The 24,734-nt window shown below is 37.4% G+C and overlaps 2 protein-coding genes across 4 annotated transcripts in view; both read right to left on the bottom strand.

Annotated features, from left to right (window-relative positions):
- Positions 1 to 341: 341 nt before the first annotated feature.
- Positions 342 to 7,473, bottom strand: LOC306875946 (protein O-glucosyltransferase 2-like). 3 transcript variants are annotated; one of them, XM_079426777.1, is made up of 11 exons: positions 7,418 to 7,473; positions 7,115 to 7,230; positions 5,821 to 6,026; positions 5,533 to 5,738; positions 5,047 to 5,124; positions 4,119 to 4,291; positions 3,171 to 3,408; positions 2,832 to 3,041; positions 2,301 to 2,390; positions 1,026 to 1,130; positions 342 to 500 (listed from the first exon to the last, which is right to left on the bottom strand). In XM_079426777.1, the coding sequence occupies exons 3-11, from the start codon at positions 5,900 to 5,902 to the stop codon at positions 483 to 485; spliced, it is 1,200 nt and encodes a 399-aa protein (XP_079282903.1). In that variant the 5' UTR covers positions 5,903 to 6,026; positions 7,115 to 7,230; positions 7,418 to 7,473; the 3' UTR covers positions 342 to 482. The 3 variants fall into 3 exon arrangements, with proteins under 3 accessions (XP_079282903.1, XP_079282901.1, XP_079282902.1); XM_079426775.1 differs by lacking the exon at positions 7,418 to 7,473 and having other exon boundaries at positions 7,115 to 7,393; XM_079426776.1 differs by lacking the exons at positions 342 to 500; positions 1,026 to 1,130; positions 7,418 to 7,473 and having other exon boundaries at positions 2,195 to 2,390; positions 7,115 to 7,393.
- A 3,488-nt stretch (positions 7,474 to 10,961) lies between these two features.
- Positions 10,962 to 24,734, bottom strand: part of LOC306876059 (syntaxin-binding protein 5-like) — a gene marked incomplete at its 3' end in the record, with an annotated part of 142,608 nt that continues 128,835 nt past the window's right edge. The window contains exons 23-30 of the mRNA XM_079426957.1: positions 24,407 to 24,589; positions 19,026 to 19,124; positions 16,493 to 16,732; positions 16,025 to 16,388; positions 14,799 to 14,964; positions 13,245 to 13,356; positions 11,104 to 11,324; positions 10,962 to 11,003 (exon numbers count right to left, since the gene is read on the bottom strand). Of these exons, the coding sequence (XP_079283083.1) occupies positions 10,962 to 11,003; positions 11,104 to 11,324; positions 13,245 to 13,356; positions 14,799 to 14,964; positions 16,025 to 16,388; positions 16,493 to 16,732; positions 19,026 to 19,124; positions 24,407 to 24,589 (1,427 nt within the window). The remainder of the gene's footprint in view (positions 11,004 to 11,103; positions 11,325 to 13,244; positions 13,357 to 14,798; positions 14,965 to 16,024; positions 16,389 to 16,492; positions 16,733 to 19,025; positions 19,125 to 24,406; positions 24,590 to 24,734) is intronic.

Raw genomic sequence — 24,734 nt, 5'->3', positions numbered from 1 at the left:
CACACTTTAAAGCTAGAAAATAATATATAAGCAATTTTAAAGAAATAGAAGTTTGTTTGGTTTGAAATGCATGTTGTCACATATTTCTCAGAGTAGGTTTAAGTCAATTTCTATATAAACCTTAAATCTTTTAAGTCTTAGCTACTAAATAAGTAAATAAAATAAAAAAAAGTTATCAAACATTTCCACTGTTAATTATTCTATTATAGGCCTAATTAATTATTATGAATAACTGAATTATTCTGTTCATTATTGGAATAACCAGATCTGGTCTGAACTTTGTGTAATGTATAGTAATTCTACATTAAAGTAATTTAATATAAACCAGACCAACAAGAATGTAGAAACACAAAGATTTAATACAAAAAGACATTGCAGTCATAAGACACTTGATGCACCAAGTCTGTGGTCTCGGAAACATCTTTTTCTGCAAATCCATCTAAATGTAATGGCTGCTGTTGCATAACACAACATGTGCTCTCTCACAGCTCATCTCTGACCTGTACAAAAACAAAACAAACAATTAAAAATGTTTGATCTGCTCCAGAGCAAATGCACTGCGGACCAAAAGAATTCATATAAACATTTTATCAGAGTAATCTTCTGATCAATCCATGTCGTAAAAACTGTATTGCCCTCATAAACCCAGGTTGTGTGCTTTATGAAATGACAATAAATCCATCAGATACTTAATTAAATGTTATACCATATGGTGGTAAATTGTTCAGTGTTGTTTCTTAACAAGAAATGTTTTATGTTGAATAGAAATGTTTAACAAGATGACTAGTATAAAACCATATAAATAGAAATTGTTGTATGGACAAGTGAAAAAAGTGCTTAATTTGTATGAGGCGAGTTTGGTTAGGATATTTTATTTTAATGGAATCTAGAAATATTTTACTATTATTATACAATAATGACTATTTTTATACTGAGTATGGTCAGTACAATCTCTATTATTGTGTGAAATAGGTTAAATGAATATACCCATTATAGTGATTTCAGTTAATACCAACAACACAGACCTTTTTTCTTGCGCAATAACATGGGAAAAGTTCATCCTTTGGCTGTTCCACCAGCTCCATACCATCACGAACCTTGGGCTCAGTGACCTGCAGATCAGCATACTTCTAAAAACAAAAACACAGAGCTGGATGAGTGTAGAAATTTTATTTAGCCTACAAAATTTTACTGGCAAAAATAAACATTTTTCGCAACATGCAAGTTCAGCCACAATTTCCCCATCGTTCCATCCAATCATACACCCTCTTACTTTCTTTATCTCGGTGAAGCACTTTTATTTAGAACTTTTTATTAACTACATCATCACACTAAACAAGCATCTTTATCAGCAGTACGAATCACATAAAATTCAAGTAGCCGCTGTGGTCTTGACCTCCAACACTTCCACACCTCAAAAACACACACAGGTTTATTGCCGAGAAGTGCTTTGAGGCCAGGACTTGTGTTTAAAGATTAATGTTTCCTGCCGATGGTTATGGAAAACCATAAAGTGCTGGGGTTTATGAACTCGGGTACTTGCACACAGTGACTACTGTGAGCACACAGGAAACTTGGGACCATCTGAAAAAAAAAGTTAATGAAAATATAATTTGTTGCAAGGTTGATAAAAAGTGAATGTATGATACTGTGTTCAGTTAAGTGTTAAAAATAAGATAAAAAGTTGATTATTCTTTTGTTGGAATTCATCTGTAAGCACTACAAATTTGTGACACTTGTAGAAGTCAGTTAGATTAAATGTATCCAGTTCTTGACCATTTATATAGGAAAAAAATATACTATTCAAACCAATAGTATGTTTAGCTTAAAAATACTAATAAAGCTGCCAATGACATGAGACAAAACAAACCTTTTTTGACAAGTTCATTTCTGATTTTGAGGATGTTTATATATTTATAGAGGATAGAAAGAAAACGAAATCGATGATTTGGAACAAAACTTTATTTCTGTACCTAAAGTCATATTAAGTAAAATGACCACTGAACGTGTGTGCACGCACTATTTTAACCTTTGTCTTTTGAGTTCTTGAGAACAACACATAAAACTTGGATGAAGATGGAAGATCAAGACAAGATAAGATATACACAATGATAAGTTCATAAAATCAAAAAATAGAAACAGGGGAAATTAGAAAGAGCCATTGTGGAAAATAAGGTATTAAAAAGGTGATAAAACCAACAACCTGTAATGTCAGCAAAACAGTAACCGTTCCTCTCTTGGTGTAGTTACTGCCACAATAGACATACCATAGCACTGAAGTAAAGAAAGAAAAAAAATACCTGAAAGAGTTTGAAGTAGTAACAGAATATGCTGTCACCCATCAGATGAGTTCGTGCAAACTGCTGTCCTGCCAGGGCAATTCGCTTTGCCTATAAGATAAAAAAACAGAAAAGTGACAGGATTGTTTGAGCAGTTTACTGCTATTGTCACATTTTTAACATTGCAATGTCCTTAACAACTGCAAACCCATTCACCTACGATTTGTTACAAATTTTTTGAGAAAAGGGCAGCAAATTCGGTACTTTTGGGATATGCTAAACATCCATCCATCCATTATATTATATAAACTGTATCATACAGATTATTAATTAAACTATATTGAAAATTGGTGTCTTTTATTAAAGGAATATGCCACTTGAGGCCATGCCCTACAGTGATTTTACTATGGTCAAGGGAGGTTTAGGTTCTTTGCATTACATAATAATAATAATTCAAATAACTTAAAAAAAAAAAAACTGATAAAAAATGTGTGCTCACAAACATTTTAATATGCAATATTTTGTGTTCATATGAGGATGGGGATGATGTACCTCCTCATCATGGTCTCTAGCCCACTGGACCTTCTCCAGTAGGTCACTGAGATCAGCGTTGAAGGGGATATAGTGCACCCATGGCTGGAGCTGCTTGTAAAAGTGCTCATAATAGATGGAATCATGTTTGAACACCACACTGTCTCCTGCAAGCAGATAAGGCAGTCTGTATGCTGCTACTGTCCCATCAACATTTATCTGGTACTTGTACTGTTAAAAGAGAAACATAAGTCACCTCAGGTAAAAATAACAGCATAAAAATATTTTAAATATATGTAAATTAATTCAATTGAGAATCTATGCTGTGTGTACTGAAGTAGTTCTGTGAAATCCATGCACCTTGAAAAAGTCAAAAAAGGACACATGTTTGACAAGGGGCCCGTAAAGGCTCTCATCATGCTTGAAAAAGAAGAAGTTGTTTAAGGCGGCATCAAGCATGTCAGGGTTCGCCCGTGCCAGTTTAACCAGCTCAAGACGCTCTTTCCTGCTGTCTCGACCTCTCCAGAATGCTTTGCTGGTCTTCTGTTTCCACGCTGGACCCGTGTGTCCCTGAACAGACATCATGTCCAGACTCACTCTGTCACAGAAAAAAAATTATCAATGGGCAAAATATATTTCAATCAGTCAGAAAAAGAAAATAATATCTAGTAAAGAGAATTAAATTCACGTTGCTATGATTTTTTTCTAAACAATTCGCCAAACATAGAAATAATCATAATAATAATAATAAATAAAAAAAATCACTCATAATCACAGACTCTGAGACCACTGAAAATGCTATCTTATAGCCATACCATTTTTTCTTTCTTCACAATTTTCCTAAACCTCGTCGTTTGACATTTTGCTACAATAAAGGGTTATGCTTTATTTCGATAGTCCACTTTAAAAATTCTCATTAATTTGCAACTATATTTCCACTAACTCTGAGTAGACGGTCAGGTTAGGTTTAGGATTAGTAGAATAAGTTGACACATACTTGCAAAGTTTCTCATAGTCAGTATTTTGTATGTTGTGGACCCATCAAAATAAAGTGTTAGAAGATATTAAGCAGACAGTCTACTAATTCTCTAATGACTGCTAGTTGACATGTAGTTGTAAAGTTACTTACTGTTAGTAGAATGTCTAAAGTGGACTATCGAAATAAAGTGTTACCCAATAAAGTTTTAAAATCAAGCTTTGTTTATTCCCTAGTTAAAATCAGATTTTAAATCCTAGATAGAGTTCCCTAAAAATCAATATAAAGTTTTATGTTAACTGCATCTCCAAGAGTCACAAGAGTTTCTTTACCTGCCCATAGTCTCCAATACAGACTCAGTCAGGTCATATGTTGGCATGACAATGTCTTGTGTATCATTGGACCCACACCATGAAAAGATCGGGCTGGGCTTCTCAGACGCCCGTCTCTTCTCCAGGGGCCAGTCCCCCAAATTAACAAAAAACTCAATGTCTGGAAGCTTGACCTGGTCACGTACAACAACAATAAGTGGACTGTTCATTTTCCAGTTATGGATTTACACTAATCAGTCATTCAAAATAACACAAAACATATTATTCAAAATACAATTCAAAAGTTTGAAAATTATGCTAACGTATTTCTCTTATGCTCAAAAAGGCTGCATTAATTAGATTAAAAATACAGTAAAACAGTAATATTGTTACAGATTATTACAATTTAAAATAACTGATCACACGATCCTTCAGAAATCAGTCTAATATGCAGATTTGGTGTTCAATAAAGATTGCTTATTAATATAAATGTTGAAAACAGTTATGTTGTTTAATATTTTTGTGGAACTATTTTTTCAGGAGTCCTAGGTGAAAGTATAAAAGAACAATCTTTTGTAACATTATTAATGTCTTTACAGTTATTTTTAATCAGTTGAATGTGTCCTTAATAGATGTAATTATTTCTTAAAAAAAAAAAAAAAATGCTGACTCTAAAACTTTGAATGGTAGTGTATGGAAAATATAATAAAAGTCTTATTATTTGTAATATTTACCCCCTAGAAATAATTGAACTACTTTGGGACAATGTCACAAACCCATCAACAATATTATTGTATGAACAATAACACTCAAGTTAAATTCTCCTCTTTTGATGTACATGCCCCCAACCGATCCATGTTGGAGTGCCATCTAATGGTAATGAAGGTAAATGACTAAGCACTACTTGAGATGTGTATTAATAACATTATACATTTGTACTAATACTCACTTTACGTGTGAGGGACAGAAGGAAGGCATCCATGAAGATCCTGAATCCTACATGTTCTCCGTGTGTTTTTATATAAACCTGGAGTAAAAAAGAATACAAAAGTACATGACATTATGAGACATTTTTCAATCGAATTGTTTCCTTCTATAAATAAAGGCTACAGCAGAATGAAAAGAGAGGCAACTAGAGTGACAGATATACAGACGGAACACTTTTACTCAATCAATGGTATATATATATATATATACACAGTATATATTTTGAAAATATTTACATATATATATATATAAATATATAAACAGCATATTTTTCTATAATATATACATGCATGTGTGTGTTATTTATATATACACATAATAAATATACACAGTACACACATATTACGTAAACAAAAACTTTTATTTTGGATGCGATTCATTGCGATTAAACATTTGACAGCACTAGTTTAAAACAATCCACAGGTATTTGAAAGAGGCATGTGTGTACCTGGTTGTTTTTAATGGTGTAGTGACATAGGCTATGTCTCTTTCCAAAGCGCTTAAGGATCTCATGAGCATTATGGTCTGGATCCACACTGGGAAAGACAGATAAATCGCTCTCTATCTGAGAGAAGGAGGCTGGGCAATGCATGTTCGTTTCCCATAATGCACCACTGGGCTCTGGGCAGTCACATGATTCATGATACACTGCACCTGGACAGTGAGAAACAAGTTAGTGTCAACTTCCAGACATTGTTCATCTCTATATGATGAAGGTGGACTTGATTCTTCTCACCTTTGAGCACATACGGTGACTTTCCCACCAGCTTGTCTTTCAAGAGAATCTGAACGTGCAGATCTGTGTAACTGGCATACATGCGGTACCGAACCAGAAAGGATCCGTCATTCCGGTCTAAAATCTGGATCCAGATTCTGGCATACGTGTCTGTTGGAGATGTAATCTTCACTTCAAATGTCTTCTCTCCAGGAGAAGTTGTGAAACTGAAGATGAGGAAATCACAATAACAAAGGGATATATATATTTTTTTTTTATCCATGATAGAAGTAAACTGATGCCTAAATGTGGACACATGAAATGTGAACCTAAAGATGGGAAGCGTAAACAAGATGCTTTTACCGCCTTGGGCAAAACTCAAAGAAAGACCTGTCCTGGGAATTTACCGGCCATTTGTTGTTAAAAATAGTTTCTTTTATCACAGAACACGGTGTCTGTCACGATACGACTAACAGAGACTTACTACTAATTCATCCTTTAGCAGATTTACTCAAGCATTTACAGCACAATTGCCTTGGATTAAATAAAAGCTCTTCTTTGCATCACTTTAAGGATTAGCAGAGAAGTCTTTTTATGCTGTATATTATACAGGTTCTTTAGAATTGGGTATGGGTCTCTGGGTTCTTTAAGCACCAATATAGTTTACTAAAGAAAGAATAAGACGATCTTGGTGGAACTATTGAGGTTTTACTGTGGTTATCGTTTTTGGTCTAGCTGAAACCTTTGTTTAAGGCAAGACACTACAGACAAAACCATTGTTTTTCTCATGCACGGGTCAATTTGGAGTTATTTTGCTTCCATTGCATGTTTTCTTTCTGACCAAAGGAAAGAAAACATCTCATTTATGTATTCATTTTATTACATATTTTTGCATCTGTAGATTTCAATGACAGTACATACCTTTAAATGATATTTTCTTAGAATGATTTTTTATATCATGCATTAAGCCTTAAATCTGTAATATTTCAACAAAATGAAAATAAATCTTGAATCTGGCTTCATCCAGTGTTCAAGTTTATGTTCTGGAAATTAATATTTCATTAGATTATATATACTTTGCCTATTAAAGCTGTCATGGTATTAATGTACGGTGATTTATCATCAGCTGGGGAAGTAAGGTGATATCTAATAATCGAAATTGTACCATTTCCACATGTGGTGTGTTGTCGTAAATAAAAATGAACGTGAAATGCACCCTTAATCCAGGGTCTGAACCCACAACCTATATTTTCCAGCCAGATGTGTAACCACTAAACCAGTGTCCCGTTCTGGTCTTCTAGCAGAACTCACTCACTTTCTTCCGGTGGAGTCCACTGTCTGTATGAAGAAGAACCGAGCAGGAAGGACGATGTTTGTTTCCAGTCCAGGACCCCAGATCAAAGTTTTGCTCGCGCTGGGCGCTGCCGCTGCCTTTGATTTCCACGTCATGAACATGATACAAAGCATCAAGAGCAGCAAACGTTTTCTCAACATGTTTATAGAGGATGAGGACACTTTCAGGAGTGGACGCGTTCATTTATCATCGCTTCCTTAGAATGACAATGCTCTTAAAAACATTGCTTAAAAACAGTAATGATACATTTCACCACATACTCACATTCACCAGCGGTTCGGTGTGCAAAACCAACCCAGACACCCTCGTGAGAAAATCTCTTCAACAAACCCAAGGCGCTCATGTGATTGGCCTGTGTGCGTCAATGACGCAACGTACTGGAAGCTGATTGGCTGTCTAATAGGAAGAGGAAAGACGCTTGCTAATGCTGCTGCTTGTAGTCGGCGCTGCTTCAGTGCATTCATTGTACAGGGGATCCGTTAATCACAATGAGCTTATAACTCGTACAAAATAAGAACAAGGTATTGCAACTCATTAAAAAATCATTTTATTTAACCCTTGTATGGTGTTCGGGTCTGTGGGACCGGTTTTCACTTTTTATCAAAATAAAAATTATACTATTAAGTATTATTTTATTTTATTTTTTTAACTGAGACTCATTGGCCTTGGCTCATTTTCTGTGAAGAACATTTATCAGAACAAATGTTCAATGACCACACACTGTACACACGTTATGTGAGTGTAAGTTATGTGTTTCTGCCACTGCCACTCCCACAAAAGGTTGTAGCAATTTAATTCATAAATGTGATCTAACAAAGGTAAAGACCAAATTTTGACAATGTATGCTGTTTATATTGCTTGTAATTAGGATGAAGTAAACATCTGGTGAGTATTTTAACATATCATTTTTGATTGTGTTGAATTAAAAACCCAAAACTGCAGCGAGTCCACCAGACCCATGAACACTGGCTGAGTAACAAAAATATGAACACCACAGATATTCCAATAACACATCAGATAGATAGATAGATAGATAGATAGATAGATAGATAGATAGATAGATAGATAGATAGATAGATAGATTTGAGTTTAAAATAAATAAAAATTAATATAAATGACATGAGGTATAAATGTTAATGGATGGGAAAAAACACAGTTGTTGTCATTTACAGGCCAATATGCATTTATTCATATATGCATCTGCATATGAAACTAAGCAGTCTTCTTTGATCCATATAAGAATGCACATTTAATTCTTGTATGTACTTGGCACTGTAGGGTTGATCTTGGTTGACATCTTACTAGCCCATCACATACAGAGACAAACCAGTCTTATGATGTTGTGTACATCAATAAATGTTTATTTCAATTTTATTTGCATCAACATATTTTTCCATTTCATTTTCAATAACCTCTATAACACTACTAGAATATCGATAAGAACGAAAGGTGGCATTATCCATTTAAACAAGACTGACGTTGCTGCCTTCTCTGAAGGTATCAGAGGACCAGGAGTTGGGGTGGAGGAAACTACAGTTAGACCTACAGAACTTCAGTCAGAATATCAGACACAGTACCATCTTTAAACAGGTACGACATTCACAGAGGAATATCCAAATCACATCATTCAGCTCAATGACCATGTCGCTCTCCTCCAGGTTGAACTGTACATTTTCATATAAAAACTGAGAACATACAAACAAAACACCCTGTCTGTGAGAGTCAGTTTTTACTTATTTTGACACTGAAGAGGAATTATTGGAGCATCAGTTGAAACAAATGTAATGGTGAACATGAACTAAAACCCACAGGATTCTTCAGCAGAGGCCATCTTTACATGGTTTTGGCATCTTAAGAGTCTTGAGTGTCTTTTGAGTCCAAATCTCCACACATGCAATGTCTTCCTTCCTTAATCATGAGCTATTGTTTCAACATAAAAGCATAAGGAAAAAAGTAATATTGCGTAAGAGCCCAAGTTTGACTAATGGTTGATGATGTGTATTCTCGTGAGCCTTGAGTTCGTATTTCAATGCACAACATCTACGTTACTGAGTAGCAGCTTGTATATACAAAGCCAAATGGGCAGAGGCATGGACTACGGAAGATATGCTGAGATTGTTACAGTAAAGCACTAGAAGGTCAGAGGTCATCAGAGGACAAATCATAGAAACACAACATGAGTCTCAAATACGATTCTGGAAGATTTAGCTTACACATAACACTTCACGCGTGAACCGCAAAGTGGCTCGCTCGATTGATCTTTCCAGACACATATTCAAAAAAACATGAATATTCATCAGTAGCGCCCACTGATCAGTCTAAACACCATTTCCACAGTCAATTGACAATCAGAAGACACAAGCGAACAATCGTCTGACACTAACAGTAGTAAGGTAGAAAACATCGTTTTAACTTTATATTAAAGGAAAAAAAGAAGAAGAAACGAACAAAAGTTGTCCCTTGTACTGGAATGTGAGGGAAATCATTCCGTGATGCATTCAAACTTTGGCAGAGAAAACGAAGATCACTCACTCGTTGTCCTCAGTGAGGTACAAAACAACGCACAATTTTTGTAATACGTGCCCTGAGGCAACTGAAGTGAATAGAATTAAATAACAGGCCAGCTGAAATTGATCTTTTAAAATAAAACGAACACCATGACGAAATAGAAAACAAATCAAACTGTATTTGTACTTCCACAGACACGCATTAAGAGCCAACCCTTCTGTCTGAGTTTGGCTGGCTTGTCTTATCTACAAGTAAGAGCCCAGAAAATCAACCACAGACGAGTTAATTCATCGCTAGTTTACAGTTAAAGATACTTCACCCATCTAGAATATGGCACGTTAAGTATTACATATGAGAAACACGCTCGAAAAGGACCTCACAGACACACACTCTTCACGTGGCGCCAAATACATTTTACTACTCACACTTCTAAAACCATGTCACGTCATACGTCTCTAGGAGAGGGTGAAGTACCTTTTGAAGACAGATTAAAAAGTTGTTTGTGGTGCTTTTTGTGATCTAGCAGCAAAGAAAACGGAAAAGGTTTGCGTTTGTGACTGAACGTCGCTGGAGTGGCCAACTAAGCCGCCGTCGGCCTGATTTGCAGTACGAGGGTGGATAAGTTGCCGTCAAATATGACAAGACAGAGTGGTAAATATTCTGAAAATATACATCGCTGAAAGGAACAGTATGGCGTCATCAAAAAAAATAATATATATTTTGGCCTTATAGCAATGCAGGTATACATTTTTTTTAGTTTATATATATTTGTTTGCTATTTTAAAAATATATATATTTTTGTCATAGTTTCTATTATTGGCTTAGGTTATTAAATAAAAGTTTGTTAATCTTTTATTTCCATTTTGTTTTAAAGTAACATGCTGCTTTTTAATATGGCAGTTTTACGTTTTTATAGGTCATCCATTTTGTTTCATGCACTCTTGTTGATTTCGTAACTTTCCGAGTATCTACACGGCGTGAGCCAATTTGCTTCTTGTGAGAAGACCCCGATCCACCCCTGTACATGAATGAAGATGTAGTCTGATTTACAACTTGGGTATGGAACCCCTCTTACTCTTAAATGCTAATGGTACATGTCCATTATATAATCTGGTTTTAGCCTTTTTAACCAATCAGAGTAAAATAATCCTGTACACAGACAGAAGAGAAGCTGAACAGCCCTTAAGTCCCCCTTTGTCCATTCGTCTCGTTCGCTCTCTCTCTTTAAAAGAGTGAAAGTCCAAGTACCAGAGTAGCACCCTCTTGTGGCACGAGCGTGAAATGTGCCCTCCCCTATCTTCTATAACTGATACCACTTCTTGTCTTTGCATTTCAGCATCAGCTGTGGAGGGTGAACGTGAAAACAAAGAGATTGAGTAAGCACATTAGAAATTATATGTATTTATATTTCCGTTTTCTCATTCTTTCGCTCTCCTACATACCTCGTGAGCGTGTTTAGAGAAGGTTTCAGCACTGGACATCATCAGGGCGGTCCTCTCCTCCAGCTCCCCCAGCCTCTGTCCTCTCTCGTCCAGGGCAATGCGAGCTCGGGCCAGTTCTCCCACCACCCCGCCTGCTGCTGCCTTCATGCCCTCCATTCCGCCCTGTCCCGGGATGTGCTGTGCCAGGCTGCGGGACCCCTTACCAGCCGCTGCCTCACCAACTGCAGAGCAGGAGCGATAAAGCGAAACAAGGCAGTGTTGTTATTATGAACTAAAATTAAAACTAAAAAAGGAAAAGTAATTTAACTACAACCCGAATTCCGGAAATGTTGGGACGTTTTTTAAATTTAAATAAAATGAAAAAGATTTTCAAATCACATGAGCCCATATTTTATTCACAATAGAACATAGATAACATAACAACTGTTTAAACGGAGAAATGTTACACTTTTATCAGCTAAATGAGCTAATTTCAAATTTGATGCCTGCTACAGGTCTCAGAAAAGTTGGCATGGGGCAACAAAGAGCTGAAAAAGCAAGAAATTTGGAAAAGATTCAGCTGAGAGAACATCTAGCAAATAATTAAGTTAATTGACATCAAATCTGTAACATAAAAGGGATGTCTTAGAAAGGCAGAGTCTGGCAGATGCTATCCAATCTGTGAAAGAGTGCGTAAAAAAGACTGGAATACTTTAAAAACAATGTTCCTCAACGTCAACTTGCAAAGGCTTTGCAAATCTCATCATCTATAGTGCATGACATCATCAAAAGTTTCAGAGAAACTGGAGAAAACTATGTGCGTAAGGGACAAGGCCGAAGACCTTTGTTGGATGCCTGTGGTCTTCGGGCCCTCAGATGACACTGCATCACTCATCAGCATGATTCTGTCATTGACATTACTAAATGGGCCCAGGAATACTTCCAGAAACCACTGTCGGTAAACACAATCCGCCGTGCCATCTGCAGATGCCAACTAAACCTCTATCATGTAAAAAGGAAGCCATATGTGAACATGGCCCAGAAGCGCCGTCGTGTTCTGTGGGCCAAGGCTCATTTAAAATGGACTGTTTCAAAGTGGAAAAGTGTTCTAGGGTCAGACGAGTCCAAATTTGACTTTCTTGTTGGAAATCACGGACGCCGTGTCCTCCGGGCTAAAGAGGAGGGAGACCTTCCAGCATGTCATCAGCATTCAGTTCAAAGCCAGCATCTCTGATGATATGGGGGTGCATAAGTGCATACGGTATGGGCAGCTTGCATGTTTTGGAAGGCACTATGAATGCTGAAAGGTATATAAAGGTTTTAGAGCAACATATGCTCCCCTCCAGATGACGTCTATTTCAGGGAAGGCCTTGTGTATTTCAGCAGGACAATGCAAAACCACATACTGCAACTATTACAACAGCATGGCTTCGTAGTAGAAGAGTGCGGGTGCTGAATTGGCCTGACTTCAGTCCAGATATTTCACCTATAGATAACATTTGGCTCATCATTAAACGAAAAATACATCAAAGTCGACCACGAACTCTTCAGCAGCTGGAAACCTATATCAGGCAAGAATGGGACCAAATTCCAACACCAAAACTCCAGAAACTCATAACCTTGATGCCAAGACGTCTTCAAACTGTTTTGAACATTTCGGGAATTCGGGTTGTAATTAAAATAAATATAAATCAAAATTATAAAAAATAAGAGTTAATTCAAAATATTAATAATGTATAAAAAATACTAAAATAACACTAAAACCAGGAAAAGTGAGAAAAGAGAATAAAAGAAAGAAATATTTTAGATTTACAAATTAAAACTGATTAAGTCTTTTCAAATTAAAGATGGACACTTTATTTGTCAATCAGACAGTCTCCTCCTTGCTGAACCAGATTTCATGATAGTAAAAAGTCTGGATCTGCGAGTATATGCTTACACACACACACACATACACTGTAAAAAGTGATAAGTTGACTTAACTTAAAAAAATTTAGGAAACCTCTTGCCTTAAAATTATCAAGTAAATAATAAAAAAAAAAAAAAAAAAAAAAGTGAATTTAACTTGATAATTTTAAGGCAACGGGTTTCCTCAATTTTTTTAAGTTAAGTCAACTTATCACTTTTTACAGTGTAGAGGAGTGACAAATAACTAAACTCACACAGCTCCTCTCGGTCGAAGGTTTGGGCATTGCCGCCAAAAAAGCCCTTGAGAAAGCCACGGTTCTGAGCCTCAGGGGTCTCAATGGGTGTAAAGAGCTCCCCTAACATCTCCTGCAATTAATAAAGAATAGTGAATCAAAACGTTAAATAGACAAAATCATATCAAATGTTGGAATGAAAGAGATAGCAGGATAGTCGATTCAAAACTCCACCAGCAGATGTCAGTAAAGTTACACATTTCACAATTTAAAATGGAAAGTTTTGACAAGACATTCCTTCAATCACCTTTGGGATATTTTTTCTTCTTTTTAATTCACCTTGGATTATTTTAATAAAATAACATGGTAGGAATTTGTCAAACTGAAAATAAAAGATCAAGAATTGTGAGGTACATTTACATTTATGCATTTAGCAGACGCTTTAATCCAAAGCGACTTACATTGCATTCAAGTTACATTCAAGTTAGTGTATGTTAGGTACATACACTAACATTCAAAAATTTGGGGACCGTAAGATTTTTTTAATTATTATTTAAAGAAAGAAATAATTGAATTATTTTATTTATCCACATATTAAAATGATCAAAAGTGTAAGTAAAACATTTATAATCATACAAAACATAATATTTCAAATAAAAGCTGTTCTTTTGAACTTTATATTCATCAAAGTATCCTCGGAAAAAAAATGTATCACAGTTTCTATAAAAATATTAAGCAGCACAGCTGTTTCAACTTTGATATTAATAATCTGATATTTCTGAGCACCAAATCAACATATTAGAATGATCAACATATTAGGATCATGTGACACTGAAGTCTAGACTAAAGAGACTGAAGAGTAATGGCTGCTGAAATGTCAGCTTTGCCATCACAGAAATAAATTACATTAAAATAGTAAACAGATATATTAAATTGTAATACTAAATCACAATATTACATATTTTACTGTGTGTTGAATGTAATAAATGCAGCCGAGGTGAGCACAAAAGACTTCTTTCAAAAACACTGAAAACATTAAAAAATCCTACTGACTCCAAACTTTTGAACAGTGACGCATGTTTCAGTTTGGATGCATACAAAATAGCATAATGTGCACATGGTACATACCGCATACTGCAAAAATAGAATGAATAGTACGGCATTATGCTATTCCCATCCTAACCAGACAGAGAGGGAACAACAGAGGGAGGGAAAGGACAGAATGACAACCTGTGTGGCAGAAATTGCAGCCGAGATGCAGCAGGGCTCAGCTCAGCAGAGCTCAAAGCATCCATGACAAGCATGACATTTCACTTCAGTAACCACCATCAGCATGCGCACGCACACACGCACACACACACACACACACACACACACACACACACACACACATACACACACTCACACCCCACACACACAACTGTCCTTCTGAACACACACACGCAACTGTCCTTCTGAACACACACACACACACACACACACACATACACACACACTCACTCACACCCCACACACGCAACTGTCCTTCTGAACACACACACACACACACACACACACACACAGAGGCACACCCACCTGTAGGTTGTCACACATCTCCTGGCTGTAAGTGATTCTCTGTATCTCTGTGGGGGAGCACAGATACAGCGCCTGCCCTCCGTTGGTGAAGCAGAATGTTCTAGCAATGCGCATGTCCGTTAGCGGCAGGTAGTTGACATCTAGCAGAGGCCGTAAACTGGGAAGGCTGTAAAACATACACACATATAAGATAACAGGCTTAGCAACTGCATTCCAATACCCTTTGTATCGGAAATGACAGTGTAAACACTCTAATTTATAGCGAAGAATGAAGAAATTCACACCTAAAATATTACACCACACTGAAGGCAGGATTTAGAACGAAGCCAACAAAAGAACAGCTCAGCTCTTCTGACCAGAGGTTTAGAGTTTATTGAAAGATTGAACTGGTTTCTGTAATCTGGATTAAACTAAAAATCGATACCAAAAAAGGTTCTGAGCTGGTATTAAAGGAATGTTCCAGGCTAAATATAAATTAATCTCTATTGACAGAACCTGTCAAATTCTGTCGATTATCACAGATACCTCAGTTTACTCATCAAGCAAATGTGTTTACAGTAATACATTTACAATGGAAGTCGAAAGTGTTCTGGAGGGGTTAAAAGCTCACATCTCTTGCTAATGCACTTGTATTATTCTGTACAGAAAAGTGTGAATGAATTAGAACAGTCTGCATATTTGATGTAGATAGATTTTAGAAATAGACCATTTTCCAGGGGATTACTGGTTTTACATGGTCATAACTGGGATGAAAACTTGCATATAATAATAATAATACATTAATTTAAATTTTTTTCTATATTTTTTTTTAAACAGTTCTATATTTTCCCCCTTTCATGCCACAAAGATGATCAATAGACAAAAATGATCAATAGCTTAAGTTCTGTTCAGTTAATAATTCTGTTAATTACCATAGGCATTTTTACCTGTCCCTCAGTTTATGAAATCAATAATAATAATAATAATATAGCTTTTAATTGATATGTTCTTATATTATTTTTATTTGGAATAATAATAATAATAATATAAATAACATTGAATTTATAATATTAATAATGATCATTTAATTTGACTAATAATTTCTGTTTTAATATCAGCAAATGATTTAGATATTAGAAATTTAAATTGGGAGTTTTTCCAGCAACCTTTTGGTTACCAGCCCTGAGCTCTACTTGCTACATCACGGATTCCCATTTGAAAGAAAACCAAAAAAAATCTATGCAAACCTCAAAGTCATTATGTGTCCATTGGCGCAGAAGCAGGCCAGACAAACGCTGTTAAAAACCGACACCACGTCAGCGCGCAGCACGAAGGAAGACTCAGTGATGTTATGCACATATAGACAGGCCTGGGAGGGCATGAAGAAGACCTTGGCCTGCCTCTCCGAACACACTACGGCTAAGTGACCATCTCCACTGGCCTCTTGAGAAGACGAGGGCGAGAAGTTGACCAGTTTCCGCTTGCGGTTTCGATCTGGGTCATCGGGGGCATATTGGTCCCGCCACACCTCATAGGGACTGTTGATAACAGCACCTCCACAGTCCAGAAAAGCAAACCGCAGAACAGAGGCCTTCAGCATTAACACTGTGCCTGAGAACGAAAACCAGAGAGAGAACAAAAACATGAGGATAGGAATTCAGGGGCATGCATTCAGGGGTATTCACGAGTTAGAAAAGGAAGAAATCAAGAGATACCAGTGGGGGCCACAGTAACAGCGTCTTCCTGGCGTTCCTGCTCATCCGTAGGAATGGACATTGGGATGATGAGCACCAGGCCCAGACTCGTGCCCACCCACAAGCATGGCGTAGGCAGGGTGTCTGACTTACGTCCGTATGACTCTGCAAACTGCAGGGTGGTTACGGCCTCTTTAGTCTCTCTGTCTATGCTGGAAACACTAGAGCTCCGTGACCGGCTGAACGAGTTTTCTCGACTCTCTGAGAACGAATGGAGAAGGGGAGAGAGAAAGAGAGGGTCGGGGAGAAGAGAAATGTCAAGAAAGATTGAACATAGAGGGCAGATGGATGAGTAGTAAAAGATAAAGAATAGCAGAGAGTGAAAAGATAAAAGAAAAAGACGGTAGAAGAATCCTTATGCTGACAAAAAGTGGAATAATTGAAAGTGGAGTCACTCCATATGTGCGTTTACAATTACATTTAAACCACATCAACCAGAATCCAAGTAATAAAGTGATACAAATGTGCAATTGCAAACACAACTCTTATTGTTTTTTTTAGATTTGTTATTGAAAAGGTAAAACATTAAATAATGTACATATACAGGACAGGGTGGCACATACTGTACATATATATCGAGTGAACACATCTTAAAATTCTCCTGTTCACATGATTAAATATGTCACAGATTTCATTCACATGCACAGAGGAAACACACAACACACTCTCACAATTTCAAACCCATTCACCGTCTTTACTGTCCTTTTGACCTTGGATTGCTTCCAGGTTCATATCCACTGCATATTCATATAGCCAGACCTACACATAAAAACGCCTCTGGACTCATTCAATTATTTAAACTTTCTGTCTCCCGCTTATCTTAATCTGAAGGATGTCATGGAAAAACAAACCCAAGCAAAAATAGCAAGATTTTTGTTGCAATACAATGTATTTTGATAATATATAATTGGTTGTTGTTATTGTCATGTCTCATTTGAAATTCAGTATCGATGTCCTATGTCTATGTTTTTATCAAATAAATGCAGCCATGACATTGGAGGCTCTTACTGACCCAAGACTTTTAATCTGTAGTGTATTTAGGGTTTTGGAATTGAATTGAGAATTACTCTCCTATGGCCCGGTGAAGGTCCTCTTTCTTTTCCTGGTGAAGGTACACATGTCCAGGAAACACATAAAACCATCATGATAGCACACCTTACTATGTTCTGTGTACACTATCCCCCAGTTTGAATCCTTACCATCAAATAACGAAATTTGCTTTAAGAATAACCTCACAACATTCACCTCTACATTGATGACAACATTAAGTAAGGAATAATTGACGACGGGCCGTTGAATTATGTAAGGAATAATTGACGACGGGCCGTTGAATTATTAGAAAAATAATGCACACCCGAAGTGGTGATGCGGCCACGACGCGAAGCAGAGTGGCCGTTACACCTCGGGTGTGCATTATTTTTCTAATAATTCAACGGTCCGGAGTCAATTATTCCGCTTATACTACGGTTGCCACACCTCAAGACATCGATCAGATTATATATTTCAAGGGATTCGTCCGGTTTTTCTACTTAAATCGCTATTGTGAGTAGGATTATGTCTTCCGCATCTCATCCAACGACTCTTTTGCTAGTTCCAAAACGTCATTTTAAAGCTGGCAATGGAGGCTTGAGCCGTTGATAGCAGACTAATGCAGTTAATAATGAAGTTATTAGAAAGAGAGCGAGAGAGACAGAGACACAGAGAAAGAGAAACAGAGAGAGAGAGAGAGAGAGAGAGAGAGCTTGTATGAATTAGGCTACCTCTGTGTGTCCCTCAACAGTGTTCTGAAGCACCGTCTCTAAACTGTAAGTCTGCTTTAAGATGCAGCGCTGTTATTACCTCGCTAGTGAGAAATGTCATGTGTAGCCTTTAAGTTGCTACACTAGGCTAACTGATAAAATCGTCAGGGCAGCGCTGACAACGATGCGAAGTGATATGGAACTGTAATGCGGTCAAGAAAGCTGCCTGGAACTACGTTCGCCGTGCGTTTCCCTGAAAATAATTGCACACCTCAGAACGTTCGTCAGCCAATCAGATTCAAGCATTCAACGGCCCCGTAGTATAATGATTGATAATACTGACAGAATCATCAGACCTCCCTTAGACATTGACATACAGAAAGTGCTTTCCTGAAACAGGTTAAGCCTCGCCTTGGACGGATAACTTTTTTCACATGTTGTCCAGGACTAGATTTAATCTGTGTCTCGGAGATGTCACAGTGCGACAGATGGACAGACGACTACAAACCGACAACACTGCAGATCGACAGAGGCTGGTGTGAAACACAAAGCAGACATCTTTGTAATGTTCAGCTGCCAGAAACTACGGTGAAAATCCAAACCTGAAGATGAAGAGCAAGGTGAGACTCTGAACATCATTCAACGTGACGAGAAAGGTGTTCTGATCAAGCAACTATGAGCCACAGGACGGGACGGAGCGAGACGTGACGCTACAGGGTGAGTGGTCCTTGTGACCCTAAAAAGCCCCTCCTTACCTCTCTCGCTCCAGGAGTAGGTGGTGATGTGATGCTCATCATGAGAGTACATACTGACTCCGTGTAACTGCTGCAGCATGGCTCGTCGGGACGGATAACCTATCCATCAAACGCACACACACGTACGACACCCCAATGGCCACAGTCACACACACACATGTAAATACAACCATACACGACCACGACATACAAAATGGCACATACATAGACGTAAACCAAAACACCAAAAAGACATGACCAGAACATCACGGCGTACAGAGAGTGACAGAAAAAAGAGAGAAAAAGAAAACAGATAAACCAATATCCAAGAAAGAAAGAAAAAAAGAAATAAAGAAAGAAAAAAGGGTCCTGACAGGTCGATATTTTTTCTAATACCTGCCCACAACATTTCAGTAGATTAGATAGCCAAAAAAAAAAAAAAAATTTAAATTAAAACCGTCGACAGATTGAAATCCTTTCTTGGCTACGATGTGTGTGTGTGTGTGTGTGTGTGTGTTTGTGATCACAATAATTAATGCTACAATTCACTCAAAAATTAAATTTCTGTCATCATTTACTCATACTCATGTCGGTCCAAAGCTGTAATACCAGCTTCAAAATATTCAAAAACATCTTAAATAGTGTATTAGTGATGGGAAGATCAGATCATTTTAGGATCTTTGAATCTTGTTTAGCAAAATGAACAAATCTTTATCCAAGTCATTTAATTAATAGGAATTATTTATTCAAAATAATTAAAATGCTACATTTCCAGTAGGCAAATTTCTCCAATACATCTACTTGCATCAACTTTCACGATATTCCAAATGAGAAAATCATGATAATACCAGCCAAAGACAAATTATGAGAATGATTAATGATTAAATTACTACCCAATTGTGTCTTCTTGTCTGAGTTGTTCATATTCTGGGGGCTTGTTTCCTCTAGCCTGTTGCCCTAAAGCAGAACCTAAAATATCACAGTCACAGTAAAATATCGTTGTCACCCATGTAATCATTTCTGTTTCCTTTACATAGCCTATGCGGCTTTCAAATCACAAAAGAATGAATGTTTATGAGACCAGAAGACTCGAGAGGTGAACAAATCATTTGTTTCCTTCTGTTTACCATAAAAAGTATTTCAAAATGAATGAATAGCTCATGGAAGACCCATCACTTTAGCATAAAATATGAGGTGTATGAATACTTTTACTCTATGGAGATTTGTTGTCTTTTTTGGACATTTCTAGTCACTGTGTGCTTTCACAAAAATCAGCATGAACATTCTTCAAGATATTGTCTTTTATCTTCCACATAAAAGCATATAAAGTCTAATGGGCTAAGAATGACATGAAGGTGCGTAAATAATGACAGAATTTTCATTTTTGGGTGAACTATCTCATTAACACTGACCAAGACGGGACTCTGATGTCTCACAGCATTCATTTCCCAAGCAATACAACACAAAGCAAACTGAACACAAACCCACAAATCCACTCTTACACAGTGCAAAACGGTCACACACAAAACCACATATAGGTTTGTGAGAAGACACGCAAAATTGACCTTTTCTACCGACGGCACCTGTATCTCCAGGAACTGTGAACATAATTAGTCGTATCCATCCTGTTAGTGTGAATATTTCATGATATAGATGGCTGAGAGAAATGATCTGCTCGCTCATTCTCGCTCTCTGGGACTCTTTTGCTGAGGTCACTGACTGTCAATCACCGCAGGGGAGCCAAATGACACACCTGTTATTAGAAACAACACCCTCTCTCTGTGTGACAGGCAAACGATTCTGTGGAATTTTTTTTGTTTCTGTCTGTTGTGGGTTCACTTTTTTGGTCCTCTGTGTTTATAGTTTGTGTATACACATAAACGTTGCTTAGTCTTATAGACCTTAGTCAGCATCGTATTTTATTTCTGACAGCATTGAAAACAAGGCTGTGAATTATAGAAGTACAGTGTGTTCAATGGATTGTACTGTTGTTTACCAGTTTACCAACTGTTCAGCTGACCCTAAGAAGAAAAGTCGTCCAGAAGACAAAAACTCAAATGAAACTGTTATGAAAATTACATTTAATCTAGGACCTTTATACAGTGCATGCCACTGTAAAAACTGTAGTCTATCTCTCACTACCTTGTTTTTAACCATCCCTGTTTGAAAAACAAAAACAAAAACAGCATATGTTGGTTAGGTATGTTTAGAAGAACGGCTGCTGGTTTGAGCTGGTCCTTAGCTGGTCATGTGATGGTCCTAAGCTGGTCTTAAGCAACTAGCTTCTGCTCAGGACCGGCTTAGGACCAGCACTTGACCAGTTTAAACCAGCTCAAACCAGCAGCCATGCTTCAAAACATACCTAACCGGCATATGCTGGTTTTGCCAACAGGGATGTAAAATTTAATATGGCATCTAACATTTTCTTTTAACAAATTATTATAAGTTAATAAATGCTTCTTGTTAAACTAATCAAATGAGTGTGTGATTGAATGATTGACTCACAAAAAGATGCCCACTTATCGCCACATATTTCCATTATGATGTAACCAGCAGAAAATGCTCTAAATGAATCAGTGAATGATTCTTTTTGGTAAATGGGATGTGACTCAGTAGATTTTAATGGGATAATGGGATGTCAAGGAGACAATGGGATGATTGAAAGTCCCATCCACTTCCACTTATTCATTGTCTTGTAACAGATTTCTGTAACTGTCCTTATTTTGCTTACATCAAGTACGTGCGCGTGTCTTTCCATCCTTAATGCTGTTTATATGAGACTACGTATCCCAACGTCCCGCAGCTCTCTCTTCCTGTAGCGTGTCTCATTAGGGACGGCCTGGCTCTATTCGCTGCTAATTGACCTTTAATTATCCCAGCGACCCCACTGCGGCACCACATGCCTGTTACTGTAGCGATAGGGACGCACACCACGCGTTGAAACCAAAGAAGCAGTAGGCAGTCCTCTAACGGACAATAACACTTTTCCAAGTGTGGAGAAAAAAAATCCACGTCTGTCTAGATATAGATTAATTTGAATATCGCAACATAATTCAATTTAAGAAAACTCAAGCTGAGTCTGTGCAGAAGAGTTTCAGAGATGAATATTGCACTTTCAAAACTGTCCAGGTGGAAATAAAAAAGAAAGAAAAAGTGGTGGCGGGAAGACGTTTTACTAGGTTGTGAGAAATCACAATTTTTTTCTCAAAAATTAAATCAAATAGATATTATTAAGTTAAGGCAATATCAGTGCACAGCACATCATTCTGGGAAGCATCCAGTCACTGTGAAAACCTTATGAACTCTGTGACACTATTTGTACGCTGCTGTTCGACTTGGGCTGGTTGTCCTGGTTGGCGTCCTTCACATAAACAGGATTATGGACACAGATGACAGAACAGGAGGAGACACTGCCTATCGCTGCGATTGGATTAGTGAATGACAGGAAGTCGGTGCTCAAGCGAGGATATGATCTAAGCGATGCGCTGCCGCTGTACAGATCACACTAATATGAACAAGACATCTGCTTTAGGGACATATATGACTGACAAGGACAAATAATTGACATGAGAAAAAGACATACAGAAGTCACGTTTGCTGTGTGCAAGCCCACGATAACAGTTAAAGGAGTCATTCAATACCATACATACTGGACCTAAATATAATAATAATAATAATAATAATATATTATTTTTTTTATCCTGAGGTTCAAGGATATGAGAAGCAGCAGGCAGAGAAAGATTAGAAAGAGTCTTTTTTCATGATATGACCTCTTTAAAGCAGGGTAACACACACACACATTTAAATATGGAGGTGATATGAACATACACACATATTCTGATTATGTGCTTTGTAGAAATGTGTCGTGTTGATAGTGATGATTGGATTGTCCATTTTGGTAAATTCCCTCCTAGTGATCCAGAGGAAACTGTTGCAATTTAATTTCACATTAAGAAAGATGCTTGAAGAGAAATAAGTCCACAACCATAATCGTTGCGTAAACTCCAACCTAAGCTTGCAAAGAGACTGCCTACATTAATTTTTTAATTTACATTAACCCACCTGTCAAACGACTGTGTGTAGAAGTAGTAATTCAGAGCATTAAAAACAAAAAGTATAATTAGGCTCACAGCAGTGTCTGCCTCAGCCTCCATGTTTGAAGCACAAATACGGTCTCAAACATAAAAGGGACAGAAGATCCCCAAAGCTTGAAAAGCCAAGTCGTTTTTGTGAGTCACACTTTGAAAGGTTTGTGCTGTTTCTTCTAATTTTCATTTTACTTTTGATGAGTTTTGAAAGGCTGGTTAATAAAATAACACACTTGTTTCATCAATGTTTATCCCATTCATCCTAATATTAGCATTAATCAGGTAATGGGATTTAAGTTTAATTAAAGTTTATAACACAAACCTATTATGAAATCTGTAAAAATGCAGTATGGTAATTGGTGCATATTGGTGCATTTTGATTTAAATAAATATACATAAATTGTAAATCCAAATCTATATGACTTAATCTTTTCCCTGAAACACATAAGGAAATTTTGGTAACACTATATTTAGATAGTCCACTTTAGACATTCTACTAACAGTAAGTATCTTTGCAACTACATGTCAACTAGCAGTCATTAGAGTATTAGTAGACTGTCTGCTTAATATCTTCTAACACTTTATTTTGATGGGTCCACAACATACAACATACGGAGTATTAGAAACTTTACAAGTATATGTCAACTTATTCTACTAACCCTAAACCTAACCTGACCGTCTACTCTGAGAGTTAGTAGAAATGTAGTTGCAAATGAATGAGAATTAGTCAACATGCAGTTGCTTATAGTTACTTAAGTTACTTATAGTTAGTAGATTGTCTATAGTGGACTATCAAAATAAAGTGTAAACGGAAAAATGACCTTTAAGGTTCCCCAGAGGAAAGTCAAATAGGTTTGGAGCAACATGAGTCTGAGTAAATGATGATAGAATAAAATTTTTTGAGGGTACTATCCCTTTAAAACCGCAAAAAAAAAGACTATGATGTACCATATTTGTTTGTGGGCAGTTATAGCATTGTTTGGCTCTCAAATGTGGCTCTGGCTGTGCTGGAGAGGTCCACAGATCCCCTGGTCAAGCACCAGCTCAGTGGAAAAGGGATATGCTTCCTGTGTAGCATGATAGGGCTTTAGTAATCACCAATCTCTCCAAAAGAGTGGAAAACAAAACAATAAAACCAAAGAAAAGGCAGTGAAATCACAGCGTCAGAAAACATAGCAATAAAACCCCATACCCTCCTCCTTGTATCCCTTGATGAGTGTTAAACATGCATAAGGGGAATGGGGCAGTGGTGGGATAGGGGAAAAAAGGGTAAATGGATTAAAGGGATAAAGGACCTGGAGAACAAGCACACACCTTCGGTGAGGGTGGACACAGGCAAAGAGACCTCCATGCATGCGGCGGACTGGGCCTTGCGGAAGGGCGGTCGGCCGGGCCCCCTGCGGGCAAGGCGTGGCCCTTCAGGGCCCCCCGGGACTCTGGCCCTCCCAGTCGGACAGGGCTGGGAGGTGGGGCTAGTGCAATGTCCATTCACATGATCTGTAACAACGGGCATAGCATTAGCAAAAACCCAAATGGGATTAGAAATAGAAGAGTGTGTGAGAGAGAAAGAGAGGTGAAGAAGGCAGTGGGATGAAAACAATGCAGCCGCAAAGGAGAGAGAGATGCGTTAACAGTAAGAGGA

Source organism: Barbus barbus (genome assembly GCF_936440315.1).
Source record: "Barbus barbus genome assembly, chromosome: 10".
NCBI lineage: Eukaryota > Metazoa > Chordata > Actinopteri > Cypriniformes > Cyprinidae > Barbus > Barbus barbus.
Note: the sequence above shows the minus strand (reverse complement) of the source record. Positions and strands in the feature narration are given on the sequence as shown.

Coding starts and splice junctions, on each gene's coding strand:
- LOC306875946 (XM_079426775.1), bottom strand. CDS start 7,293: ATGTTGAGAAAACGTTTGCTGCTCTTGATGCTTTGTATCATGTTCATG. Junction 3,042..3,170: donor CCTTTTTTGACTTTTTCAAG/GTGCATGGATTT, acceptor CTCTTTTAACAG/TACAAGTACCAGATAAATGT. Junction 2,391..2,831: donor CTAGAGACCATGATGAGGAG/GTACATCATCCC, acceptor TTTATCTTATAG/GCAAAGCGAATTGCCCTGGC.